Source organism: Sinocyclocheilus anshuiensis, unplaced genomic scaffold (assembly GCF_001515605.1).
Source record: "Sinocyclocheilus anshuiensis isolate Anshui unplaced genomic scaffold, SAMN03320099.WGS_v1.1 scaffold205, whole genome shotgun sequence".
Classification (NCBI taxonomy): domain Eukaryota; kingdom Metazoa; phylum Chordata; class Actinopteri; order Cypriniformes; family Cyprinidae; genus Sinocyclocheilus; species Sinocyclocheilus anshuiensis.
In genome coordinates, this window is record NW_015536497.1 from 186,794 (window position 1) to 202,516 (window position 15,723).

At 38.1% G+C, this 15,723-nt stretch overlaps 3 protein-coding genes and 2 pseudogenes across 3 annotated transcripts; all 5 read right to left on the reverse strand.

Moving 5' to 3' along the window:
* Window positions 1-446: 446 nt before the first annotated feature.
* On the reverse strand, window positions 447-1,971 carry LOC107688294 (protocadherin gamma-B7-like). Its single transcript, XM_016485917.1, has 2 exons — window positions 595-1,971; window positions 447-467 (listed from the first exon to the last, which is right to left on the reverse strand). Exons 1-2 carry the CDS (start codon window positions 1,969-1,971, stop codon window positions 447-449), a joined length of 1,398 nt encoding a protein of 465 aa, XP_016341403.1.
* Window positions 1,972-3,738: 1,767 nt separating this feature from the next.
* Window positions 3,739-8,241, reverse strand: LOC107688304 (protocadherin beta-15-like). Its single transcript, XM_016485928.1, has 3 exons — window positions 8,006-8,241; window positions 7,424-7,447; window positions 3,739-6,097 (listed from the first exon to the last, which is right to left on the reverse strand). Exons 1-3 carry the CDS (start codon window positions 8,239-8,241, stop codon window positions 3,739-3,741), a joined length of 2,619 nt encoding a protein of 872 aa, XP_016341414.1.
* Window positions 8,242-8,272: 31 nt separating this feature from the next.
* LOC107688311 (protocadherin gamma-B7-like) lies at window positions 8,273-9,440 on the reverse strand. Its single transcript, XM_016485937.1, has one exon. It carries the CDS (start codon window positions 9,254-9,256, stop codon window positions 8,273-8,275), a length of 984 nt encoding a protein of 327 aa, XP_016341423.1. The 5' UTR covers window positions 9,257-9,440.
* A 442-nt stretch (window positions 9,441-9,882) lies between these two features.
* LOC107688321 (protocadherin gamma-A3-like) lies at window positions 9,883-11,150 on the reverse strand (annotated as a pseudogene).
* Window positions 11,151-11,989: 839 nt separating this feature from the next.
* Window positions 11,990-14,594, reverse strand: LOC107687401 (putative protocadherin beta-18; annotated as a pseudogene).
* Between the last annotated feature and the right edge of the window lie 1,129 nt (window positions 14,595-15,723).

Here is a 15,723-nt window from a genome sequence, read left to right on the forward strand (position 1 = left end):
GTGGGCGGATAAAACCAACTGAAAATGATATAAACAAACTCTTGAACTGTCAGAGATAAAAACAAATTAAATGCGTGACCATAATAATGGTTATGAAAGGTAGTGGAAAATGCGACATTAAACTAAAGACTGAAACGGCTTATTAACGAATAAAAAGAAGAATAAAAAAGATGACAGAGTATAACCTCAAAAAAAAAAAAACCTATGTATATTGTCTAAAATTAATTAATGCAACATTCTATTCTGTCGTCCAAGAAACTGATAACGGTGTGCCGAAAATGTGCAAAATTATGAGAATACAAGCTAGCCAGAGACTCGTTCTGGTCCATTTAAATAGTTTTCACTATGTGGTCATCGTGTTTTATAGATACCTTCACATTAAAGGCAGTAGGTGGAGAGGGCTGATAGTAATATAATACAGATATTTGAAATTAAATATGAGGTTCTCATTCATTGCCACTCAGCATCTGCAAACAAAAATCGATTTACAAGTACCTGACATTATTAATTGACATACAAAAATAAATGTATAATCAGCGGAAACCAGGAAAACCAGTGATTCAAGAGAGTTCGGGGGAATTAAGCCTTTCTTACCTCATCTTCATTTCCCGTAAAGTCAAGTGTTATCATGCTTGAACCAAAACGAAAATTGTGCTCCTTTTTCAAAGTCTCACCAGCAGGAAGCGTGTTTTCATTATACGAGCTCACAAACTTAAAGTCACTGGTGCGCGAGCCTGTGGTTAGATACGCGTCATAATTATAAGAGCTGCGGAGAGTTTCTGCTCTATCCACCTCTGCATAGTTGGGAGGGAGATAGGCGCTGGGAACAGCAACTGCTCCATCAAACAACAGTCTGGGCTTTCTCCTGTGACAAAACTTCACTGCCACGATCAATATGATGAACGTCAGGAAGAAGGTGGACACGCAAACTAATGCAATGATCAAATATGATGTAACATCAGTTATATCTATTATAACTTTAGCAGCTGATGCTAATCCAGATGCATCTTTTGCTTGAATTCCCATTTCATACTTTTTGTCTTTTTCATAATCAATTTCTCCAGTCATCACGATTTGTCCTGTTGTCTTATCAATAGAAAATAATTTTGCAGTTTTATCTGACATTCTGCTGAATTCATAAATCACTTCCCCGTTTTGACCTTCATCAGCATCAGTGGCGCTCACTCGGATTATTTCTGTTCCTGAAGGTGTATTTTCAGCCAGGGTGACTTTATAAACAGACTCACTAAACACTGGGACATTATCATTAGCATCGAGAACAGTGATGTGTATGACAGCAGTGCCAGACCTCTGCGGTGAACCACCATCAGTGGCTGTGAGTATCATATCTATCTCCTTCTGCTGCTCACGATCCAACTCCTTTTCCAACACGAGTTCAGCGTATTTTCCCCCATCTGCAGTATCATGAACAGTCAATATAAAATGTTGATTTTTCTGCAGTGAATAACTGTTGACCGCATTTTGTCCGACATCCGCGTCATGCGCCTCATCCAAACGGAATCGCTGGCCTTTATCTGCCGATTCTCTGATTTCAAAGATAATACGTTCATTTGGAAATCGTGGTGCGTTGTCATTTATATCCTGAATTTGAAGAATTATACGATGGACTTCAAGAGGGTTTTCCAGGACGAGATCATAGCTAAGAATGCAGGGAATTTGTGATCCACAAAGCTCCTCTCGGTCTATTGTCTCTGCCACGATTAAATCACCAGTATTCAGATTAATATCACAGTAACGTTTGCTGCTGTCCTCACTGTCTATCCGAGCTTTACGAGCAGATAATTGTTTCACATCCATCCTGAGATCCTTTGCTATATTTCCAATCACATACTGGCGCTTCGTTTCTTCCGGAATATTGTAGCTCATATCTGAACAGACGGCTGTCAGAGGAAATAGAAGGAAAGCCACGAAAAACACAAAGAAAGGGACCGAAAATAATCTGTATTCCATTTTTGAAGAGATGATGCTGCAAATGCTCAATAGTAAATTACTCTTTTGCGGAAAATATTCTAACAATTCTGTCAGCATTTATGGGCGGTTACTCCATTTTGTGCGGCGTTTATTCTAACACACAGCTCATCTTGCATGCATTAAGTGTGGGATGAGAGTCACATCAGTCTTGGTGAATAGCGACACTCTGAGTTTTTTTGGGTCATTGCATCATTCATGTATTTATTGAAAAAACAGCAGGGATTAGCCAAGTGAAGTTTGATGTTTGTCGACGCTTATTATTGTAAAATATCAATTTACATTAAAATAAATATAGGAAACTGATTGAAAATAGTCACACATTCAGAGATAAAGAACAACAGAAGGTTCTGGCGCTGTCCATGCTTGTGGTTCTGAAACGGGATGACCTCAGAGACATTCAACTAGAAAATACTAACGTAACTTTAAATCCAAATTGAATAAAAGAGTGAAACCGTTTTAAAAGACAGAGAAGCTTATTATCCTATTCAGCGCTTCAACCTATTTTTTTTCTTTTACTTTTTTTTCTAAATTTTAACGTATATGTACACTGTACTATCGTCCTCAAGGTGATAACTGTTCTAATACTTTCAGACCATATAACCTACGTTAAACCTTACAAAATAGCTAATTTTGTTTTTAGGCTAAAACAACAACAGAAAATTGCAAGATACTCTTAAATCTGACAGAGCTCAACTACACAACTTAGTCAATGCCACATTACTTTTTCTAAACACGTTTGAAGACCGCAATTCCCATAAAGAAAAAAAAAAGAAATTCATCAAAAAATATATATATATATATTACAGAATTGATGAACGCAAGGTTGAAGTAGCTACTGTTAAAGGTGTGCAAGAAGGCAGGAAGTACACAAATGTATTATATCAATAAATCGCGACCTACATAATCTGGTCTATTGAATGAAAACACTTCAGACATCAACTACATTAAAGTGTGAGGTAGTTCAAAGCTTATTGCGAAATAATTATTAACTTTTGAAGAAATCCAATTGTAATGTAAGTGAAATATGTCACGTTTTCAGACAGTCAGTACTGGTGCTGTCTAGACCTGTGGTTCTGTAACCGAATGACTTCACAGACAGATTAGGCGAAATGAGAAAAACTGGTTTTAAAATAAAAATGTATTTGTATTGACTACTTCAAGTTTTAACTGAAATAATGTACGATCCATCTCAAAATAATAATAATAATAATAATAAATGAAAATTAAAAAAGGCTTATTAAAAAAGATAAAGAAAGGGAAATAACAGTAAAACAAAGTATTACTTCGGAAATAAACGTATATATCTTATCCAAAATTCAACAATGCAACGTGAAATGCCGTCATACCAGATACTGATAGCTGTGTGCCAATAAATTTACTAAATCGTGGGACTAGAAGCAAGTCAAAGACCCATTCAGGTCTATTTAATAGTTTTCTTTATAGATGTGGCCATCGTATTTTATAGATACCTTAAAATGAAGGGCAGGAAATGAAGAGAGCTGATGGCAATAAAATACAGACATTTATAATGAAGTGTGAGGTTCTCATAAATAGCCACCCAGCATTGTTAAACAAAAACCGCTTTAAAAAGAAGTGGCTGATATTATTTATTTATTTATCATCATCATCATCATCATCATCATCATTATTATTATTATTATTATTATTATTATTATTATTATTAAAATATTTATAAACGGAGACACCAGGAAATACAATACTGTAATTAAAGAGAGTCAAGAGGAGTTAAACTTCACTTACCTCATCTTCATTCCCTGTAACGTCAAGTGTTATCATGTTGGTTCCAAATTGAATATTGTGTTCCTTTTTCAAAGTCTCACTAGCAGGAAGCGTGTTTTCATTATACGAGCTCATAAACTTAAAGTCACTGGTGCGCGAGCCTGTGGTTAGATACGTGTCATAATTGTAAAAGCTGCGGAGAGTTCCTGCTCCATCCACATCTGAATAGTTGGGAGGGAGATAGGCGCTGGGAACAGCAACTGCTCCATCAAACAACAGTCTGGGCTTTCTCCTGTGACAAAACTTCACTGCCACGATCAATATGATGAACGTCAGGAAGAAGGTGGACACGCAAACTAATGCAATGATCAAGTAGGACGTTAATTTAGAGTTGTTGTCCTCATAAGTCATATCTTTAAGTTCAGGAACTTCAGAAAGGTTGTCAGAAATAAGTAAATTTACAGCACAGGTCGTAGACCGAGAGGGCTGTCCGTTATCCTTCACTGAAATAACAAGGTTCTGCTTCATATTGTCAGATTCAGAAATGTCTCGTTGTGTTTTGATCTCTCCACTATGGAGACCAATAGTGAACAGTCTCGGATCAGTAGATTTGACAATCTGATAGGACAGCCATGCATTCTGTCCAGAGTCAGCATCTACAGCGATAACTTTGGACACCAGAGAGCCCGAGACAGTCGCTTTAGGGACCATTTCAGTCATTAAAGACTTTCCATCAGGAACAGGGTATAATATCTGTGGAGAGTTATCATTCTCATCTGTTATGAAGACTTTCACAGTCACGTTACTGCTGAGCGGTGGAGATCCATTGTCTCTGGCAACAACTTTGACAGTGAAGTTTCTGAACTGCTCATAGTCAAATGATCTTACAGCATGAATCATCCCTGTATCTCCATTAATAGATAGAAACGAGGACACTGCGACCCCATTGACTTCACTGGTTACCAGAGAGTACAGTACTGTCCCGTTCTGTCTCCAGTCTGGGTCATTTGCACTGACAGAACAAACAGAAGTGCCTGGCTTGTTATTTTCACGTATATAAGCACTGTATGACTGCTGCAAAAATACAGGAGGATTGTCATTCACATCTGAGACAAATAAATGAATTGTCATGGAGGTGGATAATGGTGGAGATCCCCCATCTGTGGCTGTGATGGTAATGTTGTAATCAGATTCTTTCTCTCGGTCTAGAGCTTTTGTAGTCACTAGAGAGAAATAGTTTTTAACAGATGGGTTCAGTTTGAAAGGAACATTCTGCTGAACAGAGCAACGAATCTGCCGGTTTTCTCCTGAGTCTTTGTCTTGAACATTAATGATTCCCACCTCAGTGCCTGGCTCAGAGTTTTCAGGTACTGGATTATTCAAAGATTTAAGGGTGATTCTAGGCGGATTGTCATTAACATCAGTTATATCTATTATAACTTTAGCAGTTGATGCTAATCCAGATGCATCTTTAGACTGAATTATCATTTCATAGTTTTTTTCATTTTCATGATCAATTTCTCCGATCACCACAATTTGTCCTGTTGTCTTATCAATAGAAAACAATGTTACAGCTTTGTCTGATATTCTGCTGAAGTCATAAGTCACTTCCCCGTTTGGACCTTCATCAGCATCAGTGGCGCTCACTCTAATTATTTCTGTTCCTGAAGGTGTATTTTCAGCCAGGGTGACTTTATAAACAGACTCACTAAACACTGGGACATTATCATTAGCATCGAGAACAGTGATGTGTATGACAGCAGTGCCAGACCTCTGCGGTGAACCACCATCAGTGGCTGTGAGTATCATATCTATCTCCTTCTGCTGCTCACGATCCAACTCCTTTTCCAACACGAGTTCAGCGTATTTTCCACCGTCTGCACTATCGTGAATATCCAAAGTAAAATGTTCATTCTTCGCCAGCGAATAGCCATTAATACCATTTTGTCCTATATCCTTGTCGTGCGCCTCATCCAAACGAAATCGCTGGCCTTTAACTGCCGATTCTCTGATTTCAAAGATAATACGTTCATTTGGAAATCGTGGTGCGTTGTCATTTATATCTTGAATTTGCAGAATTATACGATGGACTTCAAGAGGGTTTTCCAGGACGAGCTCATAACTGACAATACAGGACATTCGAGATCCACAAAGCTCCTCTCGGTCTATTGTCTCTGCCACGATTAAATCACCAGTATTCAGATTAATATCACAGTACCGTTTGCTGCTGTCCTCACTGTCTATCCGAGCCTTTCGAGCAAATAATTGTTTCACATCCATCCTGAGATCCTTGCCTATATTTCCAATCACATACTGGCACTTCGTTTCTTCATCAATATTGTAGCTCAGATCATCACAGACGGTTCTCGGAGCAAAGAGAATGAGAGCAACGAAATACGTAAAGAAAGGAACTGAAAATAATCCGTGTTCCATTTTTGAAGATTTGATGTTGCAAATACTCAACAGTTAGTGGCTCTTTGACGGATGATATTCCATTAATTCTGTCGGTGTCTACGGACTGTTACTCCATTTTGTGCGGCGTTTAGTCTAACAGACAGAGCTCATATTGCTTGCATTAAGTGTGGGAGGAGAGACAGTCTGCATTTTTGGTCAATAGCGGCACTGTGAGTATTTTCTGCTCATTGCGTCTTGCATGAAAAGACGACGGGTAGGAACCAGAATACGTCTGTGTTTTTTTTTACGTGTTATTTTTCAATAAATTAACAGTTTAAATTTAAATTTAAAATTATTATTTTAAATTTCAATAAATGTAAAATTATTATACAGGGAAAAAAGTGAAAGACGTCACGTCTTCAGAGAAAAAAATACAACAGTCAGTGCTGGCGGTGTCCACCCTTGTGGTGCTGAAACTAAATAAGCTCAAAGACAGACTGGTTCAGAATATACTGATGTAACCCTGAATTTATATTAAATAAATAAGTAAATCCGTTCTAGTAATGAATGTCTTTTTCACCATTTCAACTAAACTTGGTTCTTTAGTAGGTTTTAAATGTTGTACATTTTACTATCCTATGGTGGCCGAGAGAGCTGAAAGCGCTGCAAATGAAAAAACACATGCAAATAGAAACAAACCCACCTGCGAATTAAGAAGCCACCTTCATCAATTTGACAACACACGCGCTGCAAATTCTCACAACACAAAAAAAGAAACGCTGCAAATACAAAACAAACAAACAAATACATAAACGCGATGCAAATTCTCACAACACAAACCAATGCTATGCAAATACAAAACAAACAAACAAAAACAGAAACACGCTGCAAATATGCACAGATCATATCGGAAATGTTTAAGGGAAGCGCGCCTTTTTTTGTGTGTGTATTATTTTTTTTTTTTCTATTTGCAAGGTTTTTTTCTTTTCTTTTTTTTTTCTTTTTTCTTCATTTGCAGCGCATTGAGCTCTCTTGGCCACCGTAACTATATACCAACCTTAGAGTGATACAATCAACCTTGTATCAACAAGCCATGAAACTGTTAATTCAGACAAAGATCAAATACACAGTTTTACTAGTCAAGGTCCTATTATTCACCTTTTTTACACAACAAAAAAAAAACCTTTGGTACTGCCGTGGTGATAAACTTAATGCAATAAGGAACAAAAATAAGATTTAAAAAAAATGCTTCAAAAGTAGACCGTTGTTTTTTTCATAATTGATGAAGGCAACATACCTTTGGTACTGCCGTGGTGATAAACTTAATGCAATAAGGAACAAAAATAAGATTTAAAAAAAATGCCTCAAAAGTAGACCGTTGTTTTTTTCATAATTGATGAAGGCAACATTATATTCCATCACACCAGGAAATCTGAATGACGTGCAGAAACTATACAAATTCATGAGATCAAAATTTGATGACCCAATAATTTGGTCCATAAACAGTTTTTTCTATATCAGTGGCAAACGTGTTCTATAAGCTAAAAAGAAATGCAGAAATACTAGGAGTGATAGCAATATCATACAAAATAATAAAATGTGAGGTTTTCATGAATTATGCACCTAAAAATGTTTAAACAACAACCGCCTTAAACAGTAAAGTAGCTGAAATTATCAATGGAAATACTATTCAAAATAAATAAAGTAATAAATAGCCTCTCTTACCTCATCTTCATTCCCTGTAATGTCAAGTGTTATCATGCTGGTTCCAAATTGAATATTGTGCTCCTTTATCAGAGTCGCACCAGCAGGAAGCGTGTTTTCATTATAAGAGCTCATAAACTTAAAGTCACTGGTGCGCGAGCCTGTGGTTAGATACGCGTCATAATTGTAAGAGCTGCGGAGAGTTCCTGCTCCATCCACCTCTGCATAGTTGGGAGGGAGATAGGCGCTGGGAACAGCAACTGCTCCATCAAACAACAGTCTGGGCTTTCTCTTGTGACAAAACTTCACTGCCACGATCAATATGATGAACGTCAGGAAGAAGGTGGACACGCAAACTAATGCAATGACCAAGTAGGACGTTAATTTAGAGTTGTTGTCCTCATAACTCATATCTTTAAGTTCAGGAACTTCAGAAAGGTTGTCAGAAATTAGTAAAACCATCCTGAGCATGGATCCCCATTTCATAGTTTTTTTCATTTTCATAATCAGTTTCTCTAACCACCATAATTTGCCCTGTTGTCTTATCAATAGAAAATAATTTGGCAGCTTTATGTGAAATTCTGCTGAATTCATAAGTCACTTCCCCGTTTTGACCTTCATCAGCATCAGTGGCGCTCACTCGGATTATTTCTGTTCCTGAAGGTGTATTTTCAGCCAGGGTGACTTTATAAACAGACTCACTAAACACTGGGACATTATCATTAGCATCGAGAACAGTGATGTGTATGACAGCAGTGCCAGACCTCTGCGGTGAACCACCATCAGTGGCTGTGAGTATCATATCTATCTCCTTCTGCTGTTCACGATCCAACTCCTTTTCCAACACGAGTTCAGCGTATTTTCCCCCATCTGCAGTATCATGAACATTTAAAACAAAATGCTTATTTTTCTCTAGTGAATAACCATTGAGTGCGTTATTCCCGATATCTGAATCATGAGCCTCATGCAAACGAAATCGCTGGCCTTTAACTGCTGATTCTCTGATTTCAAAGTGAATACGTTCATTTGGAAATCGTGGTGCGTTGTCATTTATATCCTGAATTTGCAGAATTATACGATGGACTTCAAGAGGGTTTTCCAGGACGAGCTCATTACTGACAATACAGGACATTCGAGATCCACAAAGCTCCTCTCGGTCTATTGTCTCTGCCACGATTAAATCACCAGTATTCAGATTAATATCACAGTACCGTTTGCTGCTGTCCTCACTGTCTATCCGAGCCTTACGAGCAGATAATTGTTTCACATCCATCCTGAGATCCTTTGCTATATTTCCAATCACATACTGGCGCTTCGTTTCTTCCGGAATATTGTAGCTCAGATCATCACAGACAGACCTCAGAGGAAACATAATGAAAGCCACGATAAACGCAAAGATAGGACGTAAAAATAACCTGTATTCCATTTTTGAAGATTTGATATTGCACCTTCTCAACAGTAAGCGAATCTTTGACGAATGATATTATAATTCTATGTTTGTCGACGGACTATTACTCCATTTTGTTCGGCGCTTATTCTAATAGACAGAGCTAATATTGCATACATTAGGTGTGGGAGGAGAGACGCATCAGTCTGCACACTTGGTGAATAGCGACGCTGTGAGTATTTTTCTGTTCATTGCAACATTAATATATTTATTGAAAAGATTACAGTGATCAACCAAGTAAAGTCTCATGTTTGTTAGCTCGTTTTATTGTAAGATAAGTTATATAATTGCGTAGCTATATTTATATTGGGGAAGAACTGAAAATTGTCACGCAATCAAAGATAAAATACAACTGTCCAGACTTGTGGTGCTGAAACCGGATGACCTCACAGACATTGGACGAAAAACAAAAAATTAACTTTAAATTCATAGTAATTCGACGACTAAATCAGTTTTAAATGAAAAGGGGAGATATCATTCTATTCACTGATTCAACCAAACATAATTCTTGACTAAGTTTTAACGTGGATGTACACTGTATTTTTGACCTCAACGTGATAAATGTTCTATCACTTTTAGGCCAATACGTTAAAACTTACTAAAAGCTACGTTTTAAAACAGTTTCTGAACTGCTCATATTAAAATTATCTTAAAGCATGAATCATCCCTGTATCTCCATTAATAGATAGAAACGAGGACACTGCGACCCCATTGACTTCACTGGTTACCAGAGAGTACAGTACTGTCCCGTTCTGTCTCCAGTCTGGGTCATTTGCACTGACAGAACAAACAGAAGTGCCTGGTTTGTTATTTTCACTTATATAAGCACTGTAGGACTGCTGCACGAAAGCAGGAGGATTGTCATTCACATCTGAGACAAATAATCTAATAGTTTTAGATAACGTTAAGGGCGGGGAACCCTCGTCATTACTGTAATCGTGATATTGTATTCAGATTCTCTCTCTCGGTCCAACGCTTCTGCTGTTACCAATGCAAAGTGGTTCTTAATTGATGGTATTAGTTTAAAGTGATCGTTCTGCTGAATAAACCATTTCATATTTCCATTAGATGCTGTATCTTTGTCCTGCACGTATATAACTGCAACTTCTGTACCCACAGTCACATCCTCCAGAAGCGGCGTTTTAAGAGATTTAATCATGATAAAGGGAGCATTATCATTGACATCACTGATGTCTACCACTTTAGAAGTGGCTGCTAGACCAGCTCCGTCTTTTGCTTTAACTCGGATCTCAAACGAAGGATTGTCTTCAAAATCTAATGGCCCTTTAATTGTTATTTCACCCGATATGGGGTCTATTGAAAAAATAGACTTTGCATTCACTGGCATATGACTAAATTCATAAGTAACATCTCCGTTTGCTCCTTCGTCAGCTTCACTGGCACTCACAGTAACCACAATTGAGTCTACTGGAAGGTTTTCAGGGACACACCTTATGTACCTACTGGCTGAGAAAAAAACTGGTTTATTATCATTAATGTCCAAAACGCAGATTTGTATAACTACAGTGCCTGATTTCTGAGAATTGCCCCCGTCATAAACTATCAAAATAAGAGAATGCTTGTCTTGTTTTTCACGGTCCAGTTCATGCTCCAACACTATTTCTGCATATTTCCCAGTTTCGGCGCTAGTCTGTACAGCTAAACTGAAATACGGGTTATTTGAGAGTCTGTAACCTTGTACTGAATTTATTCCGCTGTCTGGGTCCGCAGCTTCGTCGATGGAACATCGAGACCCTTTAACTGTAAACTCTGGGATATCTAATTTTACCTCACTGTGGGGGAAGGTCGGGTTGTTGTCGTTTATGTCTTGAATCTCCAGAGTTATAAGGTGTAGTTCAAGGGGGTTTTCCATGAAGAAATCAAAAGCTAATGTGCACAAAGGTTTTTGTCCGCAGCGCTCTTCTCGGTCAATCCTTTCATTTATAACCAGTTCCCCATTCTGCGCGTTGATTTCACAGTAGCGGTTTCTTCCATCAAACTCAATCCTTGGATTCCGTGATGAAAATGTATTCCTATGAACTCCTAAATCCTGCGCAATATTGCCGACCACTGACCTTCGCTTAATTTCCTCTAGAAGGGAATAACATACATCTCCTAAGCATAATGAAACAGCGAATGAATAAAGGACAATGGCTTTCCACACTGATCGCCGCGACGCATATGAAGTGTATTCCATTCTAAATAAACGTGAAGGAAATTATTTAAGACAATTTAATAGGCCTATTATTAAGATATTTATTGTCCTCAGACACAAACAGCAGTGGTCTGACCATGAGAGGTGTGATCTGAAAATAGGATGCAAAGCAAATGGGTGGACCGATTAACAAATTCCTGGCACAGATCAACAGCGACACACTGCGTAGTGTGAAAATATCTACAGGCAAAACGTTAAACCCCGTCAGCACACTCATTTAATTTTTAAATGTTTATTTTAAAGGCACCGTAGTCTACAACTCTTTCAGGATGTTGAAAATGACCATGTAAAATGTGAATAACACAAGGCTCAGGAGCAGACAGAGGCGCCGATATTATGATTTTTTTTCTTGCAAGAAGATTCTAGCAAAGGTTTTCCTCAAACTAAGAGTTGTGGAAGTCAAAGGGAATTAAAAAAATGAATTTCTATTAAAATATCAAAGGGAGACAATGCAAAAATTCAAAACAGAATCTGTTCTAAAGCATTTTAAGGGCTTAAGTGCATCATCGTCATCATTTCTTTTTTTTTCTTTTTTTTTTGCAGATGTGTTTCCAAGTCACAGTACAGACGGGCAAACGTTAAGGATTAAAACAGACCTTTACCTCTGTACACTCCCCTTCGTCAGACAAGTGCAACATATTAGAATCGATGTCACTCTTCATCAGAGTTCCACCAGCAGGAAGCGTGTTTTCATTATATGAGCTCACAAACTTAAAGTCACTGGTGCGCGAGCCTGTGGTTAGATAGATACGCGTCATAATTGTAAGAGCTGCGGAGAGTTCCTGCTCCATCCACATCTGAATAGTTGGGAGGGAGATAGGCGCTGGGAACAGCAACTGCTCCATCAAACAACAGTCTGGGCTTTCTCCTGTGACAAAACTTCACTGCCACGATCAATATGATGAACGTCAGTAAGAAGGTGGACACGCAAACTAATGCAATTATCAAGTAGGACGTTAATTTAGAGTTGTTGTCCTCATAAGTCATATCTTTAAGTTCAGGAACTTCAGAAAGGTTGTCAGAAATTAGTACATTTACAGAACAGGTCGTAGACAGAGAGGGCTGTCCGTTATCTTTCACCGAAATAACAAGGTTCTGCTTCATATTGTCAGATTCAGAAATGTCTCGTTGTGTTTTGATCTCTCCACTATGGAGACCAATAGTGAACAGTCTCGGATCAGTAGATTTGACAATCTGATAGGACAGCCATGCATTCTGTCCAGAGTCAGCATCTACAGCGATCACCTTGGACACCAGAGAGCCTGAGAGAGTCGCTTTAGGGATCATTTCAGTCATTAAAGACTTTCCATCAGGAACAGGGTATAATATCTGTGGAGAGTTATCATTCTCATCTGTTATGAAGACTTTCACAGTCACGTTACTGCTGAGCGGTGGAGATCCATTGTCTCTGGCAACAACTTTGACAGTGAAGTTTCTGAACTGCTCATAGTCAAATTATCCTACAGCATGAATCACCCCTGTATCTCCATTAATAGATAGAAACGAGGACACTGGGACCCCATTGACTTCACTGGTTACCAGAGAGTACAGTACAGTCCCGTTCTGTCTCCAGTCTGGGTCATTTGCACTGATAGAACAAACAGACGTGCTTGGTTTGTTATTTTCACTTAAATAAACGACATATGTTTGTAACTCAAATGTAGGGGGGTTGTCGTTGATGTCTGAAACTTGTATGTTCAGAGTTATATTGGAGAATAAAGGGGGAGTACCTCCATCCGTTGCTGTTATTGTTACATTGTAATTTTCGATTTGTTCCCGATCAAGCGAACGAGTTGTAGTGATGATGAAATAAGATTTGATGTAAGGCTGTAGTTGAAATGGCAGACTTGTCGAAATGGAACAACTAACCCAGCTGTTTTGACCGGAATCTTGGTCCTTCACGTTTATTACAGCGATCTCTGAACCGGGTGGGATGTTTTCTGGGATTATTTTTTTCAGAGACTTTACTGATATAACAGGCGCGTTATCATTGACGTCATCTATTTCAATAGCAATTTTACAATGGCCTGTCTGACCACCACCATCCTCCGCCTGCACTTCCATCTCGTACGAGGAGGCCTGTTCGTGGTCCAGCTGTCCAATTACAGATATTTCTCCATAATTTTCGTCAATTTTAAACAGTTCTTTCGTATTGTCAGATAGGTGATTGATATAATACGTTACTTGCCCATTTGCGCCCTGATCCACATCGGTCGCAGCAATTTTGATGACAGAAGTTCCAAGTACTGCATTTTCAGATAAACGAGTATTGTAAAAAGGCTGCGAAAATAATGGTGCATTATCATTCACGTCTATCACGAACACTTCAATAACAACTGTTCCAGATTTAGGAGGATTTCCCCCATCCACTGCAGACAATATCAAGGAATGCTCTCCTTTTGTCTCTCTGTCCAGACTGTTTTTCAAAACAATGTCCATATACCTGTCTTTATTTGATTTTGTATCAAGAACAAAATGTTTGTTTTGGCTAAGAATATATGTCTGAACTGAATTCATTCCCACATCCAAATCCCGTGCACGAGCTATTTGTAATTTACTTCCGGTCGGTGCTCCTTCGCTTATCTCCAGCTTAATTGAATCTTTGGGGAAAACAGGAGGGCTGTCATTGATGTCTTGGACTTCCAAAACAACGTTATGAAGCTCTAAAGGATTTTCGAGAACAAATTCAAAGTGCATGAAGCAGGGGGTTGTCGTTCTGCACAGCATTTCTCTGTCGATCCTTTCCGAAACAAAAAGATTTCCAGAATCTAGGTCTACTTCACAGTATCGTTTATCCCTTTGGTAATCCAAACGGGTTTTGCGAATCCTCAAGCGATTAGAATCCAAATTAAGGTCATTACTCAGACTTCCAATAACATATTTTGTCTTTGTTTCCTCCGGCACAGAATAACGAACATCAGCAGCGGTAACGCAGAAGAGAAGCGATGCTATCCATAATCGCCATTTGGCCGAACACAGTTTAGACGTTTTCGCCATATTTTCTTGATGCAATATAGTAAAGCGTTGTTTCGAAATGCTCTTCACAAACAACTGATTTATTTCGTCGACCGCACTGCTATGTCGGACAAATGTTTACAGAATAGAAAAATGCCCACACCAATGGGTGTGTTCTTATGCCCAAAAAAGCAGAGCTAGTCAACAGCGACGCTGTGTGGTTGAATTGAGTTTAGGTTTAGTCTGTGAGGTTTAATTCATGGTGTGCATGTGCTCCATATTTACAGCGATGTTTCTGATAATGTAGCTAGGTTTAAATCCACAGTTTAATTCTAACTTGGTATATCACAGATAATCCTGAAATAGTAGTCTTTCCTAATAGGATAAGACCTGGTTAATACAAAACCCTAAATATACACGAAATATTACCGTGGGCTTTTGTTGACACTGTAGATAAACCACATAAACCAACAGTAGGCCTATCAATATGAGATTACAGTCTTTCTTTTAATTTAGAGCATTTATGCCAGCTACATACGCCACAAACTGGCGAATGTTTTCAGCACCATGGACAAGCACACTCCGTGTAGTCGCGGAACAAGACTGCTGGAATAGAAAGTCCGACTGCAGATTTAGGCAATAATGTCCGTAGAATGAAATTTGACTCGGTAAAGTATTCTACATTCAATATACGGTAGTAAAATTATAAATTAAATGTTAAATAAAATAGAGTATACATAGTTAAAAAATATAAAGAAGAAGAAAAGTATGATTGAGAAGTCAATGTACTACATTTGCTATCTGGTAAAATGGAAACGAAACAGCCTATTTCTGCTGTATTGAACTTGAACTGCACACATCTGGTGTCCTGAGTAACAGTCAGCAGACTGACGTACATTTAAATAGAAAATTTCCAAGTTCAATGCCTCGCTTTGTTGTTGTTTTGTGTGTGTGTAGTGTTCGAATCAAATGCGATCCGAAAGATGGCAGTTTCAGTGCATACATTATTATACTCCACTATTGTATTATATTTACACTCAAAATCTTGCCGTTCAAGCTTTTCATTTCTCGTTACTTCAAATTATTTCCGACCCAAACATAACTTAATCCTACTATTTCTGAGAACAATAGCGGCAGTTTGTTTCAGAAGAGTTATGATTTTTGCAGGTGGAACGTTCAGGTCCATTTGAATAGTCACCGAAATTATATTTTAATTATAATTATATTTTTAGCGCAGAAGATGAAACAAAAAATTAATAGAGAATATTATTCAAGC

What these genes read in the sequence shown, in the direction of transcription:
- LOC107688294 (XM_016485917.1), bottom strand. Translation starts at nt 1,971, where the DNA reads ATGGAATACAGATTATTTTCGGTCCCTTTCTTTGTGTTTTTCGTGGCT. An exon ending in TTACGGGAAATGAAGATGAG is followed by an intron (nt 468 to 594) that starts GTAAGAAAGGCT and finishes TTTTGTTTGCAG; the next exon opens with ATGCTGAGTGGCAATGAATG.
- LOC107688304 (XM_016485928.1), bottom strand. Translation starts at nt 8,241, where the DNA reads ATGAGTTATGAGGACAACAACTCTAAATTAACGTCCTACTTGGTCATT. An exon ending in AGCTCTTACAATTATGACGC is followed by an intron (nt 7,448 to 8,005) that starts GTATCTAACCAC and finishes TATTGCATTAAG; the next exon opens with TTTATCACCACGGCAGTACC. An exon ending in TCACCACGGCAGTACCAAAG is followed by an intron (nt 6,098 to 7,423) that starts GTATGTTGCCTT and finishes CTTTGCTCCGAG; the next exon opens with AACCGTCTGTGATGATCTGA.
- LOC107688311 (XM_016485937.1), bottom strand. Translation starts at nt 9,256, where the DNA reads ATGGAATACAGGTTATTTTTACGTCCTATCTTTGCGTTTATCGTGGCT.